The 25585-nt window shown below is 42.8% G+C and overlaps 1 protein-coding gene across 9 annotated transcripts in view; it reads left to right on the plus strand.

Annotated features, from left to right (window-relative positions):
* The window catches only part of ATP6V0A1 (ATPase H+ transporting V0 subunit a1), a 56988-nt gene extending 32236 nt beyond the window's left edge, over positions 1–24752 (plus strand). For 6 of the 9 annotated variants that reach the window (XM_019550450.1, XM_019550442.1, XM_019550445.1 and 3 more), the window contains 5 exons: positions 1635–1742; positions 2399–2416; positions 10222–10339; positions 11997–12168; positions 22139–24752. In XM_019550450.1, coding sequence (XP_019405995.1) covers positions 1635–1742; positions 2399–2416; positions 10222–10339; positions 11997–12168; positions 22139–22232 — 510 coding nt within the window. In that variant the 3' untranslated portion in view covers positions 22233–24752. The remainder of the gene's footprint in view (positions 1–1634; positions 1743–2398; positions 2417–10221; positions 10340–11996; positions 12169–22138) is intronic. The other 3 variants (XM_019550444.1, XM_019550447.1, XM_019550449.1) reach the window with 1 other exon arrangement.
* The last annotated feature ends 833 nt before the right edge of the window (positions 24753–25585 follow it).

Here is a 25585-nt window from a genome sequence, read left to right on the forward strand (position 1 = left end):
ATACTTGCCATGTGTGACTGAAAGCTCTGTACTACTCTTCTAACCCATAAATATACATTTTGGAGCAATTAAAAATGCAATGTAAACAACACTGCCTTAATATTCACTGTTGGTAACTTGTAACATTTCAGTGCCAGTCCAAAAACAGAAACAACCCAAACCCCAGAGTCCAAATATAAGCTTTATCATTCTCACATAGAAGTGTACTATTTACTGTGTAATATATCAATTTCACTTTCAACATTGTTTTCTGTTCCTTTATGAGTGTAACATCTCTGATTTTTGTTGTGGTTTTTTTTGTGTTTTGTTTTGTGTTTTGGAGTCTGAAATGAATTCAACAAAAGTTTTTAACTTCAAGTTTTACAGCTGGTCCATCTGCATTATAAAATTCATGAAGACAAACAGGGCTTTCAAGACCATCCATTTATAATAATTGCAGTCTCTTAATAAGCATTCATAAGCTATTCCATGAGGATACTGGAGATAAGAATTATGATAGTAAACATGGAGGAAGCCAAGTTTTTAACTTTTTTTTTTTTTACTTAGTCATTTGGAAACTACAGAATTTAATATTTGAATTTAAAAATCATCTTGTCTTCATTCCATACTCCTGATATAACACTGAAGTTGTATGCCAGGCTTCATCGCAAGCAGAGCATTTTGAAGTCGCACCCTTGTGGTCTGTCAGGCTTAAAGTTCTGAATGTATAACATGTTTTAGACTGACAGAGTTTCACCCAATGTTACTGGCAGCTCTCGAACGAAAATAATGTAAGTCTGCCTACAGTATATGCATGTTGGTGCAGGCTATTTTAAATCCTGAAAATATGGCTATGTGCAAGGCATGCTTTCATTGTGCCTTTGGACTCCACTTACAATGTGCACAAGCAGTGCTGGAAGACTGTCAAACAGTGAATGTGCTGTGTATCGTGTATTAGTGGTAGTAAGAAGTGTGCAACAGATTTCATGGAACTGAAGAATGAAAACACTTAAGTGAAGTGGCTCTAGCTTGGTTAAACCACTCAAAACCAAGTGAAGTTCAACAGTCTGGCATTTAAGTATTGCCTTCCATATTTGAGAAGGAACAAAAACACAGCTGAGTTTCTCATGTCAAATGCCTATAAAAGGAATCATCTCTGCAGTCCTGAACTTCCATGTAAAGGAAGGTCTGATTCTTTTCCTGGCAAAAATTGTGTGTGTGTGTGTGTGTGTGTGTGTGTGTGTGATAATAGCAAATGCTAGAAGAAAATCATGTGACTCGCTTCATGTAGAGTAGCAGTTGCATTTTTGTCAGTTTCCAAGGGGTGTGCCCACCAGTTGTTGGAAATGTAATGGGTGTTAGTAGTTTTGGAGAAAATATGGCTCTTGATGAAAGGTGAAATTATGTTTTGTAAAGAGTTGTTGTTCAAATTGGTTATATAACTTTTTTGTTTCAGATCCAGCAGGAATACGCTGCTTTCTCACCCAAGCTGGAAGATCTGTAAAATCGAAACTTGTGGAAAATAGTTGTGCCTTTGAACTTTTAATGTGGATTTTTTTTCTGGAAGTTGTTCCTGCTTCATGGAGATGTGTAAAGTACCTATTTGCACTAAGTTCTAAACAGGATTCTGCTTTTTCTTTTTGTGCATGTATTAGGGAACTCACAACTTCGGTGGCATCCGAGTGGGTAATGGACCCACTGAAGAAGATGCGGAAATCATTCAACATGACCAGCTCTCTACCCATTCTGAGGAAGGGGAGGAGGTGAGTGTCTGATGCTTGCTCAGGACAGTAGAGTTAGCACTGTGGGGACGATTCAGTAGCTTCCAAGCTCTGAAATTTCCATAGCGGTGCAGACAGCAGAACAGTAGAAATCCAAGGCCTGTTCTAAATAACAACCTTTTACATACTACTCTCTGGTCATCTTTGACTCCTAAAATCATGGAAAGTTCTGTGCCCAGGGCAAAGGAAGCATACACCCTCTCTGCCTGAATTTTTGTTACAAGAGCAGGAGTCTCATGATAGGCCAGCTCTCTATCCCCATAGGGCATCTGAAAATATGGACAGCTGCCACAGATTTGTTTTTCTCTTAGGAAAAGCAGGTGTGGGCACCCCCCTCCTTCCCCTCTGCTGTTATATAGTACTTGGATTTATATTTCTTGAGTCCTAACTCTCTCTCTTGTTTCAAATTATTGTGGGCTGTTAGCACATCTCAGCTGCCCTGCCTTATCTGTTGCCCAAGGGGTGGACAAAAAGGGGAAGCTAGCTTGTTTATCTTGGACATCCTGATGCCTCCCTAGTAGCTGTACATTACAGTGCATGTTAAGTGCTTCCACTTGAAGAATAAATCCCTAATTGTGCTCTTGATTAATGATGTGACTGGTGGGACACTGCACTAAATGTAAACTTGTGTTTTCAAGCCTGCGGAGGATGAGGTGGTAAGATTACAGTCAGCTTTGCATTCATGTGTATCTGGAACATTTTTCATGGGTGGTAAATCATCTTCTGAGTTGGTACAATTCTTTGTCATAGCATCTTGTTTTTCCAAAAGACCTAGCCATTAATGCGTCACAGACTGTTTCTAATACTTCAAGCAGTATCTCCATTCAAAGAAACCCTGAATTTACTTCATCTGTCTAGCATACATTTGCTTTGTCTCTCCTCAACTACAAATACTTCCCAGTTGACCTGAACAGCTGTGCATCAAAAAAGATCAACTAGTGACTTCCTCTAAATCTGTATAATATTGAAGTGGTTGGGGAAGCAAGCTTCTCTGTCTGATATGTAGTCTGTTGTATCTGTTTGGTCAATGGGAATGTTTGGATTTTTTTGCAAACTGCTTATAGATTTTTTGTTTGTTTGTTTGTTTTTTCTAGCTATCATCTAGCTTAATGTTACTGGCTACCTTGAAACAAATTCATCAAAATACTGAAACACATCAAATTGGAGTTGCTGATAACCAGGGAATCAGTATTTTGTGTTTTCTCCCTCAAGGAGGCTTTTTAGGAGAAGAATTGCTCATTCCTGAATACTAGTAGTTGTAAGAGTCAGAAATATAATATACTCTTTGGAGAGCAGACCATTTAAATCTAATCAGTCTCTGCACTCCTTGCTATCAAAAGACCCATATTCTTCATGTTCCTTCCTCCCTTTCATACTCCTCGAGTTGGTACTCTTGGTCATGCTTTGGACAGGCTGGCTCTGGTGGCAGGAGCAGGGGAAGGTGGCATCCTTGGAAGCAGTAGTTAATGTCTACAAGCAGTTCTGCTATTCTTGGGTCTTTGCTGTTAGTGTGCCTGTGCTTGTTGTGTCTTTTGTTCTTTGCAAATGAATTGTGAGTGTGGATGCAAAAGCCCTTGGTACATATTTCTACAAGAAGCTTAGCATGCACAAATTGCTAATAAAGGTTTTCCTTATTTCCCCATTAACAAGAATTTTCTTCAGTTGTGAGGTCAGTTCATATACGTAAACAAATGCCAATTCAAAATGGTAGGCTGTATGTAAATGGATGTAGGTCTGCCATCTCCAGTGAGCCTCAACACCAGCAAAGCTGTGGAAGAGCAAAATACTCCTCTGTCATTGCAATACCCGGGCTATTCTTTGATTTGTGTCCATCTTGAGACCCAAACCAAGTGGGCGCCAGTAATTAACGTTGATAAAAGGATAGAAATTAGTTTGAGGGTGTAAAGTTGGGTATCTATTGGTCTAACAAACTAAAGTAGGTTGTCAGCTCATTCAGAATGACCTACAGAAAAATCTAAGTAAATAACTGAATAATCTTATGCCCCACACTAACACTTCCTTCAGCACTGGACCTAATGGGCCCAACTTTTTTCCTTTTAATCTAGATTCATAGTACCAGTAAGTAGGTGCATAAATTGCACTTTAGTTAGAGCAGTATCAGTCGTGTCCATCTGACTGACTTGATTGAGATTAATTGTCATTCTTTTGAGCAGAGTGAAATAAATGTGTATATAGGATGTCTCTAGTCATGTTATCTTGAGCTGACTTTTTATTAAGTTGCCTTTCTAGTGTGGTAGCATTCTCTGAAAAGCTAGTGTTGTGTGCAGGACTAGGTAAGCAGGCAGGACTCTGGAGTCTCAATGTGAGGCTAAGATAATGGTGTAGGGAGGAAAGGTTTAGGTTTTGCTGTCTCCTAATTAAATTGCCAATTGAGAATGATTGAGTGGTGTGGCGGGGGGGGCGGGTACAGAGCACCACCACGCACCACTCCGCACTGCTACCACCTCCCAGGAGCAGGGGGGTGGGGGGGAAGCTTGCCCCACTGTCCCCTCTACCAGCACCCTGCACTGCCACTGCCTCTGTTGCTGCTGGCTTCAGCTGTCCACTGCACGCCCCACTGTCCTCTACTCCTTGGAGGCGGTGGAGTGCTGCCATGATGGCAGGGATGGAGCAGGGGGCTGAGGCCACATGGCCTTGCAGAGGGGTTCCATCCCCTCTGTCCATCCCCACCCCCCTCCAGTCACAGCAGTGCTCCTTTGCCTCCAGGGAGCATGGCCTAGAGTGGAGGGAGTGGTGAGGCTAGCACTGCTGGCCTCACCCACCCACTCTGCTGCCATGATGGTGGGGGCGGAGGGGACACTCTGCACCACCACCACTGCTTCCTGTCCATAACGCTCTTGGAACACTGGTTGTTTCAGTAGACAATTGGTGTACTCCAATAGTGTTGCAGACAGAGACAGACAGACTAAGCCTTTTATTATATTAGAATAGGAGAGCCTCTTGGAATAGGGAAAGCTTGTACAGAAGGGATGGTTTCTACCTGAAAAAAAAATGGTACTGTAACTACTGGCATGTAACATTAATAAGGTGGTAGAGCGGCATTTAAACTAAAAATGTACGGGAAAGCCTCAGCTTGGGTTGCAAAATAGCACACAGTTTGGATTGATTTGCCCTATAACGATGAAACTGGAAGGGAAAAAAAAAGAAAGGGGCCGGGAGGAATAAGAAACAGGGTGAAGACTAGCATAAGCAAAATACCTTTAATGAGTAAAAGGTCACATGGGAGTAGCTAACCTGGCAAAAATAAAAAGTACACGTTTTTATACTTGTGCTAGAAGCCAAAGATCAAAAGTGGGGGCACTTGAATGCTTAGCAGTAAATAATGACATTGACATAATAGGTATCTTTGAAACATGGCGGAATGAGGAAGATCGATGGAATGCTGTAATACCAGGATACAAGTTGTATAGGAATAGTAGAGTAGGTCATACTTGTGGGAGACTGGCATTCTACATCAAAGAATGCCATCGAGTCAAACAGGGTAGATTTTTCAACTGATAAGAGAAGTACCATAAAATCTTTGTAGATAGAAATCCCAGGTTTCAATAGAGGGTTGGGGGAAAGTATATTTAGGGATATACTATCCTCCAGCAGCTAGCTAGAAATGCCGAGGGACTTGAAAGAGGCTGCAACAGCAGAAAACACAAAAATAATGGGGACTTCCAACTATCCATGAAGAGACTTGATCAGTTGACATCAGGCCCGGGTGCAGAGACCAAATTTCTTGACATTATAAAAGACTGCTTCCTGGAGCAGTTAGTCCTGGAACATACAAGGGTAAAGACCGTTCTTAACCTAGCCCTCAGAAGTGCACAGGATTTGGTGCAAAGAGTAAGTGTTACTGAGCCACTCGGCATTAGTGACCACAATGCGATTGGGTTTGGCATCCATGTAGGAGGGGAGATGAGAAGAAAATCTATCACAGTAGCCTTTTTAAAATTAAAGGGATGCTATACCCCTCATTCCAGAATGAGGAAGCCATCTAGACAAAAGTTAAAAGGGGCCCCTAAGGAGGTTGAGCAACTTGTAAGCAGTGTGGAAACTGCTTAAGAACATTATATTGGAGGCACAAAGCAAATGCATACCACAGCTTAAAAAAATGGAAAGTGGATTTAAAGCAGGCAAGCAAGCATAGTTTAATGATAGAGATGCAGAGGCAATAAGCAGAAAAAAATCTTCTTTCAAAAAGTGGAAGTTAAAACCTAGTGAAGAAAATTAAAAAGAGCTTAAACACCAGCAAATTAAATGTAAAACTATAATAAGATATGTTAAGAAAGAATTTGAGGAAAAACTTGCTAGAGACACAAAGGGTAACAATAAAATTAAGTACAGCAGAAGCCAAAGACTAGTTAGGAAGTCAGTTCGGCCTTTGAATGGTTAAGGTGTAAAAGGGGTGCTGAAGGACGACAGGACCATTGCTGAGAAACTAAATGTGTTCTTTGCATCTGGCTCCACTATGAAAGATGTTGGAGAGATTTCCTCACCAGATCCACTCCTCTCTCTGGACAAGTCAGTGGAGCTGACCCAAAGTGAAGATTCAGTAGGTGACGTCGTAGAGGAAATTGATAAACTAAACTATAGCAAATCACTAGAACCTGATGGCATTCACCCTAAGCTCCTGAAGGAGCTCAGATCAGGAATTGCTAAACTTTTACCTATAGTATGCAACCTCTCACTAAAAACAGCCTTGGTACCAGAGGACTGGAGCGTTGCCAGCATGACTCTCAAAAATAGGCTCTAGAGAGGATGTGGGGAACTATAGGCCAGTAAGCCTAATTTCTGTTCCTGGAAAACTGGTAGAAATTATTTAAAAAAAAAAAAAAAAGAAAAATTCCAGCATGTGAATGGATGTGACTTGTTGACTCCTCCCCAACATGTCTTTTTCAAAGGGAAATCAAGCCTCATCAGCCTATTAGAGTTCTTTGAGGGAGGGTGTCAATAAGCAGATGGATTAGGGTTATCCAGTTGACACAGTATGTTTGAACATCAAAAATCATATTTGGACAAGGTCCCCCACCAGAGGCTCTTAATAGGGGTGTGCAAAACGGGCCTATTTGGGTTTGGCCCGAATTGGGGACAGTGATACGATTCATTGATTCAGATCACTGTCCCTGATTCGATTCAGCCGAATCGCATCTGAAGATCCGATGCTGATTCAGAGAATCGGTGATTCAGCCATAGACACAGTTTTTAAATGTTTTTTTTCTACGTACGTCAAGATACCAGACATGGCCTGTGAACACTGTGATGCTGGGGCGGATAGAGAATCCCGCAGCAGCGCTGGTGGGGGCTCCCCACATGCTTGGTGGTGAACCCGGAAGTGGACCGGAAGTATTTCTGGTCCACTTCCAGGTCCGCTGGGGGGCTCCCCAGCGTCCCTCCCAGACATGGGAGGCACCAGTCACCAAGCTGGGGAGGCACAGAGGAAGGCTCCCCGTGCACTCCCTGCCAGACCTGGAAGTGGACCAGAAGTGCTTCTGGTCCACTTCCAAGTCTGCTGCCAAGCGCGCTTAGGACCCTCCTGTGGGATGCTCCATCCACCCCACCATTGCAGTGTTGGCAAATTGCCTGCTACCTTGAGGTATGTAGAAAAAACATTTAAAGCTGTGTCTATATCTGAATCGCTGAATCTCTCTGAATCGATTCAGAGGGTTCCAGTTTGATTCAGAGATTAAAGGGTCTCCTGATTCAGTTTGGATTCAGAGATTTGGCCACTGAACGGGGCTGACTCTCCACTGAACTGAATCAGTGGATGAAGCTTTGCACAACCCTACCTCTTAAGTATGTTAGATAGTCATGGGATTACAGGGAACATCCACTTGTGGATTAGAAATTGTTTCCAAGATGGAAAGCAAAGAGTGAATATAAGCTATCAGTTTTCATGATGGGAAGAACTAAACAGCAGGATCTCCCAGAGATCTGTATTGGGACCAGTGCTGTTTAACATATTCATAGATGAACTGGAAAAGGGGATGAGTAGCAAGGTGGCCAGACTTGCAAATAACACAAAACTATTAAAAATGGTAAAGATCAAGGCAGACTGAGGAACTACAGAACGATTTGGCATGTTGAGTGAATGGGCAGCTAAATGGCAGATGAAAGTCAGCATAGGTAAGTGTGAAGTGATGCACTTGGGCAAAAATAACTCAGCTATACATGCACTATGATTGGCTCTATATTAATTGTTACCACACAAGAAAATAAATTTATCTGGGAGTCATTGTGGAAAGCTAAAAAAACATTAGCTCAGTGTTCAGCAGATATCAAAAAGGCAAACAGTGTTAGGGATTATTAAGAATGGAGTTGGGAACAAATGAGAAAGTATCATTATACTCATTTATAAATCGGTGGTGTGTCCATACCTTGAATACTGTGCCCGTTCTGGTCCCCACACCTCAAAAAGATATAGAAAAACTAGAGAGGGTCTGGAAAAGGGCAACAAGGATGGTTAGTGATAAGGAGGGGGCTTCCATATAAGGAGAGACTAAAGAGGCTAGACCTACTCAGTTTAGAAATGAGATGCTTGAGGGGGGGACATGACAAGAGCTTACAAAATAGCAAAGAGAAAGTAAAATGGAATTATTTATTGTCTCTTAATACTAGAGCTAAGGGTCACAAAATGAAATGAGTAGGTGGTAAGTTTAAAACTAACAATAAGAAATTCTTTTTCACACAATGTGTAATTAAAGTGTGAAACTCACTGCCACTAGGTATTGTGGAAGGTCATGGTTTAGCTTGGTTCAAAAGGGGATTGGACAAATTCTTGGAGGAAAAAGGGCATCAGTAGCTATTGAGTATGGGAGTTAGGCATACAGCCTCTGAAATCAGAGTTTCCTAGAGTTTTAAATGTTGGAGGCTGCAAGTAACAGAGGAATGGGTCGGTTGGGGGGTTACCCTGATGATACCCAATTCACTCTCCCTTTCAGCAGCTGATCTCTGCCACTGTGATACAGGATACTGGGCAAGATGGGCCCGTGGTCTGATGCAGTAGATGGCAGTCCTTATGTTCTTATGCAGTCCCATACAAAGATGAGAATGATGCATCAAAACTAGAAAAGCTGTGGAGCGGAAACTAAATGTAAAGTTGTGTTTTCTGAGCAACACTTTGGTGGGTAAAAGTCCTGCAGTGGCAGCGGCTTTACTGATGGTTTCTGTGTAAATGCCACTGAAGGTGGCTCTGCCTAGAGTTGTAACATTTAAGGCTGCTGCTTATAGTTGGTGAAATAACAGTTGTAATGCAGGTATAGCTGATCACATTTGTATATCACATGAATGTTTTTGTTTTTTTTTAAAGAAACATGATGAAAAATAACCTGTAAGTTTACAGGTACTGTGTTTAAAGTTATTCTGTGAGTCCCTTTTTCTCAGAGCATAAGGATGGTCTCTTCAGTGGCTATTTACTGTTTCTGCCATACACTGCACTTAATGGTTAAATATATGTTCTGTTCTGTCTACTTTATACTAATTTCCTGCCTTCAGGGAGTGGATGCTGTTGACCAGGTTTCACAAAAGAAGCATAAACTGGAAAGACTATGAAGAGAAGGAGCTAGTCTCTTGACAGCTAGTTTGACTTAATTGTTTAAAATGTGTACTGTTTTGGCTAAACAGAGGGGCAACAAGAATAAAAATAGCCTGCTGTGCCCTTTCAGAACATTAATATTGGTGTCTTCAGAATTCTGTATTCCCTTTAACTGTTCTAAGCAGTTTATGGAACGTGAACTAAATGCAAGACACAGTAACAAGCTCTTTCCCACGTTTCAGGAAACTCCTCTGCCCCCTCCTCCCCTTCCCCCAACACACACACTTTAAAAAAACCCTATGGGTTAAAACTAATTAATTACAAGAAAAGGTATACAACATGGGAACTCTGCAGGCAAAATGATGAGGCACAGATGGGATTTTCAGGATCAACTCCTGCATTAGTTCTGCTTTCCCAAAAAATAAACTTCTGTCTTGCAAAAAAGCTTGTGTTCAACTTGTAGCCGAGGTAAACATGCAGTATTGCCTGACTTTTTAAAAATTAATTTCAGATGTTTCTCATTCCTGTGAGAATATATAGTATTTGTAGAAATAGATGCAAATGACTAGTGAGTTGAGATGGGAACGATTTCCTGTTTCCTGGCAAAATCCTATATTTGAATTGTAACTTTTATTGTCTGCCGTGTTAAATGTACACTTTTAACCACTGCAGTATTGAATAATTTTTCAAATTTGTGTTGGTAAGATTTTGTAGCAGTTTGCTTCACTGCAGCTGTGAAAAGATTATTTGACAGATTAAATGGATGATCAGTATCCACAGCCAGTAGAAGAAAGTATGAGAGCCTAAACTGCAAACATAGTGCACAGGATAGTATGCTACTTCCCTTAACTGCCAGTCCTTGTTTATTAAAGCAAGGCTTGTAGCAGGTTTCATTTCCTCCTTGCTCTATTCCTTCTACAGTTTGATTTTGGGGATACCGTAGTTCATCAGGCCATCCATACCATTGAGTTCTGCCTGGGGTGCATCTCCAACACAGCCTCCTACTTGCGCCTTTGGGCTCTGAGCTTGGCCCATGCACGTGAGTATCTCTTCCAAAGCTGGAAGTTTTGACTAGTGTTAAGAGATCAACCTGGACAAAGGCAATAGGGAGAAGGCCTGGGCCCACAGGGTATGTGCTTAAGAGGAACTGCCCATGTGTGCTGGAGGGGTGGAAATGATAGGGTGCTATATTTATGTTGACTAGGCCTTTGGCAGATGTACACGTAAAGCATGATGGGATCTAAAGTATGATCTCAACAATAATGTTTCCTGCCATACCACACATGTACATCAGGAGGTGTAACTGTGAGATCAAGCATCAGATACCATCATGCCTTATTGCCAGAGCAGGTAGATCATGATCCTGGGTTTCCTTTGCACCAGCAAGTAGCAAGCCCCCACAGCAGGGAGCCGCATCATCTGATTCAGGCTCCCAGCCTTGCCCCATCCCCTCGGGCTGGGAGGCCCAGCTTGACTACGCATTCAATGATGCAATAGGAGCCAACCACAAAGTTACTCTACATTTTTGTGTAAAGCTTTGTGGCTTATTCCTTGTTTTATCATACCATTAATTGCATTAACATGTGGCTGGGTAATAGCTTACAACATGATTACCTAATTAATCACTAATCTAATTAGTCTTAAGTATAATGTGTGCGAGGGACCCCCGTGTAATCAGATTTTAGCCTTTGCCCATCTTGTGATCAAATAGCAGTGTTTTAATGTCAATGGATGTAAGGCTGTGCTGTGTAGCCTAAAAGAAAGGGCTGTGTCAATGTCTTGGCAAAATGTGCATAAAATGGAGAAGACCACATCTGCTTTCACTACGTTAACTTGAGACTTGATCTTAGCATGCAATGCTTCATTTTGATCAGTGTAATATGTCACGTAACTCAAAGGAGCGAGCCACGTGCGGCTCATGAGCTGCTCTTAGGCCAGCCTGTGATAGTCTGTGTGTAGGCAGCATTGCTTTTGTGTATTGTGCTCCTGCTTCCCTCTTCCAACCAGAATTATTACAGAAATTAATGTGGCCCATGGTTTTCCTCTTTGTAAGTTTCCTGTTGGCCTCTGTACAATGTGGCAATTACGTTCCAACTTGAGGCGGCCGCTGCGCAGCACAGGTCTCGTGTGGTAAGAGGAGCCTGTGTGTGGCATGCAGCAGATTAGGGTTGAAGGGCAGGTAGCACAGTGGCAGATAGGGCAGAAAGCAGAGCAGTAGGCAGGGAGCAGCAACTCAGATAAAGAAAAGGGATTGGAGTGGCATTTGGGGAGGGTGCAGGGTTAATTTGTAGCACATCTGCTGAAGTTTACTCCCAGTGCTCTAACTTCATTCTTGAAATGTTAATTCCCTGTAAGAAGATGAATGTGTAGGATCTGTGCAAACAGGATGTTTGAAGAAGGGAGTTTCATAGTTTTAGAAGGTATAGGTGGAATTTTTTGCTGAACAGAATGATGGCTGAGTGAGTGGGAGCACTGGCCTTGCAGCTGGTGCTAGGGTTTTGGGTTCAGGTTTTGAAATGCGTTTGCCTGCCAGCACCATGTGTTTCTCAAGCAGCCCCAAATGGAATCACGCTGCTGGCTTCTGCTAGGCTACAAATGGTGGGAAAGCCACTCAACTCTGAATAAAGTAACTGTTTTCTTTTGTTTTAACCACTCTGAAATGAGCACTATTTTTTTCTGGCTCCTATCTTCCACAGAGCTTTCTGAAGTGCTCTGGACCATGGTGATCCATGTTGGCCTCAGTGTGAGGAGTCTAGCTGGCGGCTTTGGCTTGTTCTTCATATTTGCTGTTTTTGCAACCTTGACTGTCACAATCCTTCTGATCATGGAGGGGCTATCGGCTTTCCTTCATGCTCTCCGTTTGCACTGGTAAGTTTACTAGAAATTTTATATGTTTTAAAGCTGTTTAATAAGGAGGACAATTGCAGATTAATTTGCCAACCTTGTGGCTGCAGTTTTCCAGAAGGTGAGATTTAGATTTGTCTCTAAAGAGTAAAATTTGGGCTTGGGTTATAAATCAAGACAACTGATAATGGAGCGCTGAACCCAGTGATGGCAGAGTGCTGCTTAGACATCACGTGAATAACAGAACTGAGTGCATTTGCACTTCCTGAGAATGTTCTACAGCAGGCAGACTAGTGGCAGAAGGATTTTAAAATCCTAAAGCCAGGGACATGATTTTCTTAGACAGCAATCCCAGTTAGATACTGCACTTCCACCCTCTACAGCAGGGATAGGCAATTATTTTGGGCAGAGGGCTGCTTACTGCGTTTTGGCAAGCCACCGAGGGCAGCGTGACAGGCAGCCCAGGGCAGATTAATATTAATTTTCTCAACTTTTTAGGGGCCCCGTGGGCTGGATGGAATGGGCCGCATCCGGCCCCCAGGCCACATTTTGCCCACTCCTGCTCTACAGTTTGATCGTTTACTTAAAAGTCACTGGAGCTGAAAATCAGAGGTTGGGTTTATCCTGGGGCTGATTGTCCTGGACAGAGGCCTAGTACAGACATTCAGTTTCTCCTGGGAGAGTTGCTCTCCCACGAGAAACCATGAATGTACAGACGTTCAAGCTTTTTCTTCCAGAGTAAAAATGGCCATTCCAGGGGAAAAATAACCTGGGAACAATGAGGGTTAAATCACTCTTGGAAGAGCTTCTCCTGGGAGAGTGAATATCTATACATACTGTTGCTTCTCTCAGAAGAGAACGTAATCCTTCAGCACCCCCCCCCCCCATATCCTCTGGGGGGCCTGATGTGTTGCTCTCTGGACTCTGCTGCTCCACCAGGGAATGGAACGCATCTGCTTCCCAGTCCATACGTTACACTGGAGGGAAACAGGCTGACCATGGGCAGTCTGGGTCAGCCAGTCAGGGCGGTCTTTTGCACTGCTATCATCTGTCATCAAGCAGACTAAGGGGTCTATAGAGCATGCTGAGAGATGTGCACAAGGTCCCCCCCCCCCCCACTCAGATATATAGTGGTAGCTCTGCAAGCTCTCCACTTTTAAGGTCCTCAGTATTCAAATATCTGTATGCGCGGCTCTAAGTTTCTCTACCAGGAGAAGAAACTTGGGAGAATTCACCCAGATTTATTTGAATGTCCATATGCCTCAATCAAAATAGGCTTGACCCAGTTGTTTACATGAACAGTTTGAATGGCAATTTTAACCCCTATTGTCATGGTACAAAGTGTTAATTCAGATATTTAACAGGTGCTTAATGTGGGATAAAGGGCTTGTCCCTCTGTTAGATAACAGAAATAAAAGACTTTGTTTTGGGAGAAATCCATCCTCTGTTTTTAGCTTCTAGGGGCACTTGTATGCGTGATGGTCGTCATGATGGACACATGACAAGAAATTTAATTTGCGTGGCTTAATGGCGTTATGTGTTACATATGTGCCAGTTTTGGAGGTTTTAAATAATTTTGCATTGTTGCAAACTAAACTACGTCTGGATGCAGTTTAGTTTGGAATGTTTGTTTTTGTGGTGGAGTGGTGCTGCTGCCACCAGAGGAAAGGACTAGGGGCCACCCTCTGCTGCTCAGCTGGCTCCCTGGCTGCAGCCAGGCTCCAGCTCTACGAAAAAGAAAAGGGATTAGGCCCCTTGCCATGGCAGAAAAACTGTAACAGTGGTTTTCAGTTAAACCACCATTTCAATTTAGGGGGCATAAAATAAAACCTTATCACATGTACAAGCGCCCTAGCTATAAACAAACAGGTAGCACTTCTCCAGAATCCTAGTACAAGCCCCTTGTCCCATTTTAAGTGTCCCATTTTAAGTACCTGTGAAGTATGAGAGAGAATATGCAAATACTTTCCCTTCCTCCCCATGCCCAAGCAGCACAATGTTGTGTACCTCTGTTGTGTTCCTCCAAATTAATCATGGCTTATTCAAGTTAGTTGTCAACCATTCCAAGGACAAGCCTGTCAGGCTGTGCAGTCTTTCTGGCCACTTCTTGGCAGAGTGTCTAAAGGGCTGCTCCTACTTTTGTCCTGGGTTTTGACTTGCATCAGTTGGGACTCCTGAGACATTTGTTTACAGACACAGCAACTGTTCTAGGCTGAAAAAAATACTGCTTTACCAGCTAAACACTTCTAAGCAGTCTACATAAGGGGTTTTGGAGGGGGATTGTCTTCAGCAGTTTTTCTGTTCTTTGCTTTATATTGTAGCAGTTGTTTTTCTTGCTTTCACAGTGTAACAACACAGTGGTCTCCAAAGTGGGGTGTGCAAGACGATCCATTGTGTGGGAAGAAAATATTAGAACTTCTATTTTATATTTATATAGATATACATATATTGGGGGTGTGCGCTCAAAAATTTTTTACTGATAGGGGTGTGCGAATATAAATATACCTGTATTGGGTGGGGGGGGTGCTCAAATTTTTTACTGTTAGGGGTGCACAATCAAAAAAATTTGGAGACCACTGGTGTAATGTAGTGATTGACTGGAGTTCCATTTGCAGCCAGCAACCAACCTATCAAGCCCACTTTTTCTCAAGAAAACTGAGTTTAGCAGAGCAATAGAAGTTAAACTTCAGGGCCTCAACTTAAGATAATCTGTTGCCACTCTGGGGATCTGAGTCTAGTTTTATTGTTAGCAGCTCTCTGATTTGCTCCTTTCTTTTAGAAAAGAAGTTGAGCCTTTTTTCAACAAGGACAGCTTGCCTTGTGATATCAAAGATTATGTCCACAGACTGTGCAGTGGTCACAACTGAAAACATGGATGTTTTCAATAACTTTGTACTGGAAGGTCATACTGAAGACTAATGAGACCTCTGCTTGGAAGACATCCAGTGAAGGTGTTCTGAATTAAGAAACTTGTCATTGATTCTCTTAATAGCAGTAAACAAACCTGATGGGATTGTAGCAGGAAATTTTGCAGGGTTTTCCATTTAAGTCATCTGATCATGGATGCACAAGATTATGCTTCTACTTGGCAACTATATTAACAGGTTACAAAACACCAAGTTCTTTTCAGAAGAGGGTTGTTTAGCCACAGATTTGATTAATTTTTTTTTGGCCCATCAATGGGAAGCAAAATAGATTTGTCTGCCCGGTTGGATGGCTTAAATTTAATTTTTGTAGTCTTCTGCCTTATAGCTACAAGGCAACATTTAGGAGCGAAGGGAGTTTTATAGTTGCAAAACTAAAACTGGATTGATTTTTAAAGCTAATTAAAAAAACCTGCTGAGCTGTAGGTCATTACTGCAATATGATAACTGGATTTCCAGAGCCACTGTAAGCAGTTTATCTTTGATGCCCTCTGTTTAGATAAAGGATGGTGGGTCTTTTCTTTTTGTTTGTTTCTCTTGTTTTTTGGCAGTATATTCTCCCTTACATCTAACTTGCTGAGACCGTGATTAATCTTATCCTTGTGCGCTCTGGCAGAACCTGTTAACCATCTGTCTGAGCTCTCTTACCAGCTGTGTTTTGTTAATGCATCCTCTCTAATCCTGTGTATGAAGGGAGCCTGCAGTGGGAAGAGATTACCCAACAAGAGTATGAGTCACTTTTTCTGCACCCAAGGAGAAAGGGAGTTCAAAGTAGTTTCACTTCCATATGTTTAAAGAGCACTCACTGTTCAACTTTAAATACCATCTGAAGTGTGGCTGGTTATCACTTCGATCTGATCAAAGAAATGCAAAATAATGAATTTAGTTAGTTTCTTGGCTCTCTGACACTACACGCATGACAAGAGAGGAGAGTTTAAGTACTTCTCCTCCAGATCAGTCTTGTTCAGGAATAACTTAATGTCAGTTCAAACTTTTTTTCCCCCTGGCCAGGAGGATAATGAAGCCACAAGTGTAGTTCACGAAGAGCACTTCTACTCCAGGCCCTGTGGTTTGATTGATTTGATTTATGCTTCCCTTCCCAGCAAAAGCTCCTGGTAGTTGATGATAAAGGAAACAAATGAGTTAAAAGGGCAGCAAGAATAAACGTAAAAAAGTACAACTGAAATGAAGTAGAGACTCACTAAATAAGATCTCTGCCCAAGTTTTGGTTCCTAAATGCCTAAATCCCAAATAGAATTGTCTTCTGGCGCTTCTTAAAGATGTTCAGGCTTGGGATCAGACTCTGGCAGGCTTCAAAGGAGGGAGTTCAAAATCATAGTGGTGGCTGCCCCCGCCCCTCATAAAAACATGCTTTTTGCATTCCAAAAATGGGAGGGAAGGGTTATTTTTAAACATTGGCTTGAAAATAAACAAATACAGCAACACTGTTCCTCTCCAGAGGCCCTTGGGAGTTCTGAAAAGGGAGAGGCAAAAGGGATAGCTGTATTGAAATTAGAAGAGAAATAAAGCTGTAGGCGTTTCCCATTTGGAAAGAAGCAAACTGTGCTGGTAATAACAAGTGCTGTTTTTCCAGATTTCCCCTGAGGTTGAGGGAGGAAAACTTAATCATTTTGCACCTTTGTTGGCACAGCTTCTAAGTACCATGCACTCAGGCTTTCAGTGTTTGGGGATCTTCAGACTTTTAAACCACATTCCTGATTCAAAAAGGAATTGTAAAGTGTAGCCATTTTGTGTAGGGAGGGAATCCCATGTTGCAGAGTTGTCTTACTAATGAAAATGGCTGCTGGATGGTATTTCTGATTTCTTTTCCCTGCACCCCCCTGGCATCCAGCCTTGAAATCCTCACACTTGGATCCATCTGCTGATCATCTCTTCTTTCCTTGTCCTTAAACTACTGTCATTGCTGTTATGAAATTGTACAATGAGAAAAGCGTTAATCTTAAAACTGCCGTTGTGTGTTACCTCTGATAATCTGAGAGAAACAATAGATTCATAGGAAAGTAGGCCTGGAAGGGACCTCTTGAGGCAGTGTAGTCCAGCCCCTATGCTTAGGGCAGGATCATCTCTGACTAAACCAGCTCAGCCAAGTGTCTGTCTAATTTGCTCTTGAAAACTTCCAGGAATGGAGATTCTACAGTTTCTCTAGGTAAGCTGTTCTAGCGCTTGACCACCCCGTCGTCAAAGTTCATCCTACTAATCTCCAACCTAAATTTTCCCTGCTGTGAGCGAACAGCATCTCAACTTTTATGTGGTCCTCATGCTGGGCAGATGTTAGATAGAAACAGTTAAACTTTCTAAACCTCCTTCTAAGCTGCAGCATACAGACACTTGTAAAAAGTTTTTTAAAAAAATAGGAGGTTGTTGATACTCTCTAACCATTTTATTTCCTTCTAAATAATAAAAACCTGATACCATTTTGAAAGTTATTCTAAGTATGAATTGAAGTAAAGGAGGCAAAGTGCTCTCCTCTATTGTAGCATTCCTACCTTTGCATGAATTTTACCTGGGGCCCTTTACAAGCCATATCCTCTAAAGCAAGTAGCTGATAACATGTGCTTATTGCTGGCCAACAGAGCAGCCTTCCCTGAAGCTAAGTTTATGGAAACACCTGACATAAGATGGTGCACTACTGCAATGGCAGGCAAGGTGAAAGAAACGCAAGGGACTTGTTGAGCCTTACAGTAATGCCATAGCACAGCCGCTGTGAAGAACAACTGCGGAGTATTTTCAGGGAAGCTACAAAGGCATGATTCTGGAACAAAGTAATTTTTTCCCTAAATACACATGCTCAAACCTGTATGTTCTCAAGTGCTGTGCTTAAAGTGTCATTTGGCATTTTATTATTGCAGTGTAGTCCTCATAAACGTTCTTCAAATAATATACTGCTAACATTCCTCTTTAGTCTAAACACAAATTCAGTACATTGCCAATGGTAGGTGAATGCCTCCTTCTACAGTGAATAGGATCAAATATAGCTATCTTGGGAGAAGTAGTTCTGGGAGAGCTTTGTTTAAAATCTCATTGCCGTAGGGGAGGAGTCCCCTGTCTGGAATGCAAAAGGTATGAGTGGGTGTCTCAGCACTCAAGAGAAGTAGTTTAGCATACGTCTTACTGGTGAGAGAAACAAAATCTTTAAAGGGCTTTGTGCACTGCTCCCAGCTGAAAAGGAGTTTTCACTCTTCTGAGAACACACAGATGTTCCTCCAGTGGTTTTGTTTTTTAGTATAGATCTCCCTTAAAACACAGCCTTGAAACTGGCAACAATATAATGTTGCTACATAGTGATGCCCCTAGTTCTAACAGATCTTTGCTGGCAGGTGGCTGGCTGCTTAGTCTATCGCATACTCAAGTTGATTTCCTTGTAGCTTATTTCCCTTTTAGCTAGTGATCTGACTGCTTAATATCCTTTACCTTTTGAATATGCTATTTGTTAATACACCTTTTGGATCGAACATGGCTCTGGGTTCCTGTCACAAGCACTGGGTTTGCCTAATGAGGAATCTGTAGCCAAACACCAGCCATGAACCCGGAGTCTATAAAATGGCATTGGATCTGAGCTTCCTTCCTGGGAGCAGCGGTCTTAGAGGCAGGTATTTAGGGCTGAGTTGGGACAGAGACCACCCATCCAGCTGGTCTGCCAGGAAATTGTTGAAGGATGCTAATGTTCCAGCTGGAAGGGATACGTGTAATCTCCTTATGATAGTGTCAGGAGTACTCCTTGGATTCTGGGGCCAGGCAGGAGGTGGAACGGATGGATAACAGCATGTGTAATACAGAAAGAGCAGCTGGGTCACCGAAGGCTAGGTTTGGTATTTGCTTTGTAGTAGGGTGTGGTGAAATACTAGCTCTGAAGACCTACATGTAGGGTTGGCGGTTCAAGTATAGGGTACAGGAGGAGAGCAGTTGTGCTGATGGAGCTCAGACTTGCCAAAGTTCCAGTGGAGCCGCTTGGCTTCATCAGTTGAACATGATTTTTTTTCCAAGTCCATTCTGACCCTGACTTGTAAGTAAATAACCCTATGCGGCAACTGATGTACTCTACACCCCCTCAGTTAACTGATTGCCAAATTGCTGATCTTTGTACCTTTTTCCTTTTAAATATATTCCAAAATCTTACAGAATGGTCTTTGAAAGTAAAGTAATAAGGCTGTGCTAATTCTAATTCACTTTCATGCTCGAGTCCCAGAGCCATCTCCCTTTGGCTTGAGAGCATGATTATGCCCATGCTACTGGTCTGGGCCTAGAAGTCCCTTCAGCTGATACAAAATTGTATCAGTTCAGCTGCTGTTGCAAAAAATTACATTGGCTTTTTCATGTTTCTGAGTTCATAACTTCCTTTGTGTCCTGAACTGCAGGCATCTACCATATGGAAAGAGACATTTCTTTCCCATTCTGTAATCTGAGCGGTCTACCATTGATTCACGAATGTTCTTAGAATGTGCCTTTGCTTAGCTTGGAGGGCAGAAAGGTAGCCCTTTTGACTGTAAAGCAGTACTTTAGGTTCTCTGGCCAGAAACTGCTTCAGAGTCTCAGGATCTCAAGGCTTATGGTTCTGTTTGGTGGCGTCCAAGTAGGCTTGGAGTACAACAAATGTGGCAAACCGCAAATGGCTGGGTAAAACAAATAAAAAGGAGTAATTATGCACTGCTTTGTGGCCAGCTGTTCCCCGCTGTAAACTGAGAGGTAAGCTGTGGACGAGCAATGGGCAGACACCATCTGCCCTGGCAGAGGCCGTGGCATTCCGCAGCTAGAGGGGGAGTATTACTTTCCGAGAGGCGTGGGTGTGCTCTAGCCGTGTCGTGCTTGGAATCCAGTGAGCAGAGGTGGGCGTAGTGAAGCTCAGCTACCCACCCACGCTTCAGGATTGATTGATTGATTTATTTATTTATTTATTTATTTTATACTTTGTAAAAGGTCATAAGCCGTGGGGTTCAGCGGGTGTGACCATAACAGCAAGTACATGACTGCATTGAGAGGGCATTTCTGTTCCTCATCAGTGCCAAAAGCGTGGTCTCCCATGCTGAATCTAAAGCATGGCTGATTGATTATGTGGCAAGCCTAGTATCTGTGACGCACAGAACCTTAGTACAGGCAGGAGCTGCTTTCCTACCTCCTCCAGCCCCTGGCACTTGCGTTCCACTCATAGGGGCACAGAAAATTGCTCTTTCAAGGGTAGACCCAAAGTTAGGTTTCTGAACTGACAGGTTAGGCAGCTGCGGTTTGATTTAGGAACCCATATGCAGAGTGAGGCACTGCTGTTTAGGTCTCAGTTATGGGCATCCTGGCTTAGTGTCTCAGGTGCTTCCCAGTGGGGACGGGAGCTTTGCATGCTACCATGCAGCACCTTGGAGGTCTTGTTGGGAAGCCCCTGCCTCTGCTTTCCACCTGACAATTGAAAAGGGCCTTTGAATGAAGAGGGGCTGGGGTGGGGGAAGGAAGGGCCCTTTAAAAGCCCTTAAGTGTGTGTTTAGCAGAGCAACACTGTTGCCTTTTAAGTAAATTCCTCTGTAGAGATGTTGGCCAAAACTTACTAGTAAAGCAGGTGCATGTGACAGCCAGCAGTCCTGGGTGGAGCTCTCATGTCAGGCACTGCAAAGAATGCATTTGTGCTGCAGATATTCTTGGAGCAAATGTGAAGTTCCTTCTATGTTTCTCAACTCTTCATTAAATTATAGAGTTCTAAATGCATGGAGACTAGTTTAACAATTTTAACAAGTTCTGCAGCAGCTCTTCTTTAGGCCCTTAGTATCTAAGTTGAGGCCAACGCTCTTTATTTGTACAAGCCCAGTAGCAGCTTGCAGATGTCATGCCCAGGGCAGTTGAGTAATTAAGGTTGCCATTTCAGCTGAATGCAGTATGACTCAGTGCCCATCCCTCTCCCTCTCTCTTCCCTTTGATTTTTCCCTTGCTTACAGAACAGTTAGTCACAGGATACTTATGGTGGTGGTCATGATTCCTGAAAAACAGGAGGGCCTTGGCAAAGCCACTCTCCTCCTATGTGGGAAAATTCTGCTTATCGGAGGGATTCCTTTGCAAGGGAAATCTGCACTGATTGCATGAGACTCTGTTAGCTAAATACTGTTTACCTGAAAGATTTTTTTTTTTGTTTCTCATCTCAGTTGGAAGAGTTGAATTTGTTTGCTCAGATACCAATCGCTTTGTGAGCTCTGTCATTGTTAAGTTGTAGGCAAGTATGAGACCCCTCTCCTTTCCACCCCACCCCATTAAAAGCAAATATTTGTGCAAAACATCCTCAAAGTTGAATGCTGAAAAATTGCTCTCCTAGAGCTGTGGTCACTTGACTCCCCATAGCAATAGTTCCAGTGGACAAGAAGAATGGAAAATATTTCTCATAGGGTGCAGTGAAAACAGTATGCTTGTTTTTATTATGAATCATGCTTTTTTCTTTCCGTGTTTGGCAGCTCTCTAGGGCATTCCCTTCAGACTTGGCTTTTCTGTTTGCTTTCCCCTAATAAACTAAGTCAGTGTTTGGCTTGTGACAATGAACAGATCTGTAGGTCTCCAGAAGCAGCTAATTGGGAGCAAATAAAATATGCTTGAACAAATAAACATGGGGTGCTGATGGAGGAAGTCCCAGCACCAGGTGACATGATGCATATGTGTGATACAACTGTAAAATGGGATCGCTTTAGAGTAGTAGTATCCTTAAGACAGATATCTATTGCTACTGCATAAATATTTCTTCCTGACACCCCATTGTAACGGGCCTCTCCCTGTTTTGTTGTCCACTGTAAAGTTTTTGGGAGGGAAAGGTTATCCTCTTCTAAAGCAGGTTTTTGGTTTGTTTATTTGTTTGTTTTCTTAAAATTTCCTGTCTGACATGGGAAACATAATAAAAACCTGAGTAGAGCATGTTTTGCTTGCAACAGTTGAGCTGAGTCCAAGTCACTGATATCTGATAGAATTCTTACTTGATCCATTAGCCCCAATATGCAAACACGTTTAATGATGTCCTAATTTTCTGCTTTTCCTTTTGGGACTGTAAAACCAACTGTCAGTTGTTCTTTGTCTCTCTCTTTTTTTTGCAGGGTTGAATTCCAGAACAAGTTTTACTCTGGTACAGGATTCAAGTTTCTCCCTTTCTCCTTTGACATCATCCGTGAAGGAAAGTTTGACGACTAGTCGTTTCCCCAGGCTTGAGCTACTTGGATGTCTGTTTGTGATTTTTAGTTAGTTCCTATCCCCAGCATCTGTGTTGCGCATAGCTTCCTTACAATAACATACTGCCTCTAAAAACGACTTACCACGGCAGATTGCAATACTTCAGAGGAGGAGTGGAGAACTGTCACATCACGCTCTATGTTGAGTGTAATTGACACTGGTTCACAGTCTCTTCTCTCTGTTCTAAGCAAACAGTGTGTTGTTGAATGTGTTTACAGTAAGAGATGTTGCATAGGAAATGTTTGGAGTTGATGTATTGTGTATTTATGATATTGTATAGTACTTAGCTGCACAGCTGGCTTCTGCAGGGGAAAATGCAACCTGTTGCACTAGAAACAGATGAACAGGAGAAAAATGGAGACGCTTTTATCTGTCCTTGTAACCTCTGATTTAACCAAATGAAACCAATTGGTGCACAGAGGGATCTTTGGGGTGAGCCAGGCATTATGTATCCCAGAATTCACCCCTCCATTCCATGCGCATGGGAGTCTTGTTTGTTTGTTCATTCCAAGGTGTGTGTGTGTGTGTTTTGTTTGTTGTCTTTTTTTTTTTTATGTGTGTTAATTTGATTGTCTCCTTTTGTATTGGGAGTAGTGGTCTCTTCTGATCCTTTATGCTGTGTGATCTGCTAGCTTAAGAAAATAAGGTGGCGAAGCAGGCTCCCTCTCCCAGCTGATAGGTAACCTGTCTTTCATCTGCATTTCTCTGTTCAGTCTATCCCCTTACTCAAGCCTCATGCTATTAGAGGAGAAAAGAGATAATTATTTTTTATTTTCCATTTGGGCGTTAAGACTTGGCCTACAATTTGTTCATCATAGGCTGATCGTTCCACGTGCAGGTGGGTCCTCTAAGACCCTGGGTCTCCACTGCACCTTGTTTTAATCAAGGCAGTGTGATATCCCAGTGGTGCCAGGACAAGATGGTCTGTCTGAGTGAAGAAGGGTGCTTGCTTAACTCCCATAGGACCCAACAGTCCCTCTGCCTTTAGTGCGCAGGGTATGTTCCTGGAGACATCCTCTGGATGTGGTGTTCCAGTGATCTTCCTCTCAGAGCGTTATCAGTGTAGTTTGATAGAACAGGAACTTGGCAGGGCCCTTAGGGCATTCCTAGACAGGAGAGAATGTTCTTCTGCTACAGTACTCCCTGCTCCAGCTGACCTAGAGAACAAAGCCTCGATCTTGCATTCCTTCACACTGGTCAGCACAGAGGTTGTGTGTTAGATTGGCTGTGTACATGGTATAGGTGGAACAGGTTAAGGACACCAAAATAATATCAGTGGGGCAAAATAGTGTGAATGTTTTGGCTCTTACTAGAACTGCAGCCACTAACTGGTTTCTACCCATTCATCACCTGCGTATATGCAGATAATGGTATTTCTGTGGTGTTCAACCTGACACTGCTGTCCTCTGAGAGTCTCAGAGGCAGTGGTCTACATTCTGCTTGTGTTGAGGCCACGTTACTTCTGTCAGCATTTCTATGCTTAGCAATCTTGAAACCTGAGGTAGAAAATTCTTAGCATTTAGTATGTCTTGGTTTCCAAATGCTCCTGCTCTCTAGTGCTGACTCTCTGGGGCTAGGCTTTTTTATCGAGTCTATGGGAGCATGCAGACACTGTGAGTACCACAGCATGCTGAAGTTTTCTGTGCAAATTTTGTGTAGTTGACACTTAAAGTGTTTAACGCATATGGGCAATAGCACCAAAGAGTTTAGAAATGTTTTTAGCATGTTGTGTTATAGTGGTGTTCTGGGCTTCTTGGCCAACTGCTTTCTCTTGTGCATAGGAATTCATGTTGTCCTCCCCCACGCATCGCTTAAGCTGTGTAAGATTAAAACCCATTAAAATGGTTTCCATGTATGTAAAGTTTCAGTAAGATCCCTCAGGTCAGTGGTTGCCTTTTCCTTTGTAGGGTGTGAATACTTGCTTGCATTCTGTCGTGGAAGTAGCCTTGGGAGTAGTGATGTGTAGTGTCTGTCTGGTGTGATCCACCACAATAGGTACTCTCTATGTCGTGTATATGTATGTATGTATAAGTAGTCTCTAAACAATAACTGGAATCAATTACAGCTGGCAATCACAGGGGAAGAAGATACCATTAAGCGCAGGTTTCTTCAAAATGGCTTGAGAAAGGTGTCTGATTGAGCACTTAAAGGAAAGCCTAGATTGAGGTGGGGGAACTGGTAGATGGGGGTGTGTCTAACTTATGACATTGTCAAGTGGAGTGCAGGTCACGACGGGCAGAGTTCCTGGCAGTGCCATGGCATTGTGGGTGGGCAGCTCCATGGTAATTCACCCAAACTGTGTGTTGATTCTTACTGTATGTTTACAATAATGTATTTTGAAAACTGCAAGGTGAAATGAAGTCTGGTGTGTAGCTGGAACAGTAACAGTAACTAACCCCACTGGCCATATTGTGGGGTGAGGGCAGAACATGTCACAGATGTTCACTGTACAAATTAAACTTTGAGTTGAGTGAAGCACAAGCTGTCTGGTGGTTTGTTTGTTTTTTCCCCCTCCCCCCCACCTCCTTTCCCTAAACACTGCAGCTTGGTCTCTTGGGCACTGCTCTCATTGTTCACTGTGGGCACAGTCGTCCCCCACCCAAGCAGCATGAACTAGTCCTGTCTTGAGGATGCTGGTTCACTGATGTGCATTTTCTAATCTTGTGCATGCTTTTCTGATCTGGGAAGAGTTAACTCAGAGCTCAGAGTGAGAAATAGCATCAAAGGCCAGGGGAGGGCAGGAGAGGCGGCAGGTTTTTAAAGGAGAACTTAAAGAATGGGCAGCTTCAGCTAAGGCCACAGAAGGTTTATGAACACAAGCTAATACAGCATCAAGTGATCAGGGACCTATGTTGGGTCACAGCAGCCAGTAGATGAGTTGAGACCAGAACACACAAGTCCTGCTCCCTGCCTTAGACTCTACCTGTCCAGTTAAAGTAGCATTACTCCCCCTCTTTTAACCATTGCCAGATGACACCAACCCCCATCAATCAGTCCAACTCTAGGACCAAATGTGAATTTTTCATCAAACTTGCAATAGAATCTTACAAGCCTTATTTTTTTGTAAGGCCTGGGATTGAGTAGAGCTCTAGATAGATGGTATCCCAGGGGAACTTCTGATTGCAGCTAAGAGAAGGTGGCAGTGGGGACAGGAGTGGGTTGGCTTTCCTTGAACCAGAAAGGTGGCTACTGTACACAACTCGTACTGTCTGTAGGGCTGTGAGGCACTGATGGTGAGATCACTCACCTTGTATTTGTTATTGACCTACAGGGCTGTATATTTACTCAGGCCTTTCCTACAGGGCTGTCCTGAA

This window comes from Crocodylus porosus, unplaced genomic scaffold (assembly GCF_001723895.1).
Source record: "Crocodylus porosus isolate Cpor-Errol unplaced genomic scaffold, CroPor_comp1, whole genome shotgun sequence".
In the NCBI taxonomy this organism is placed as follows: Eukaryota; Metazoa; Chordata; order Crocodylia; family Crocodylidae; genus Crocodylus; species Crocodylus porosus.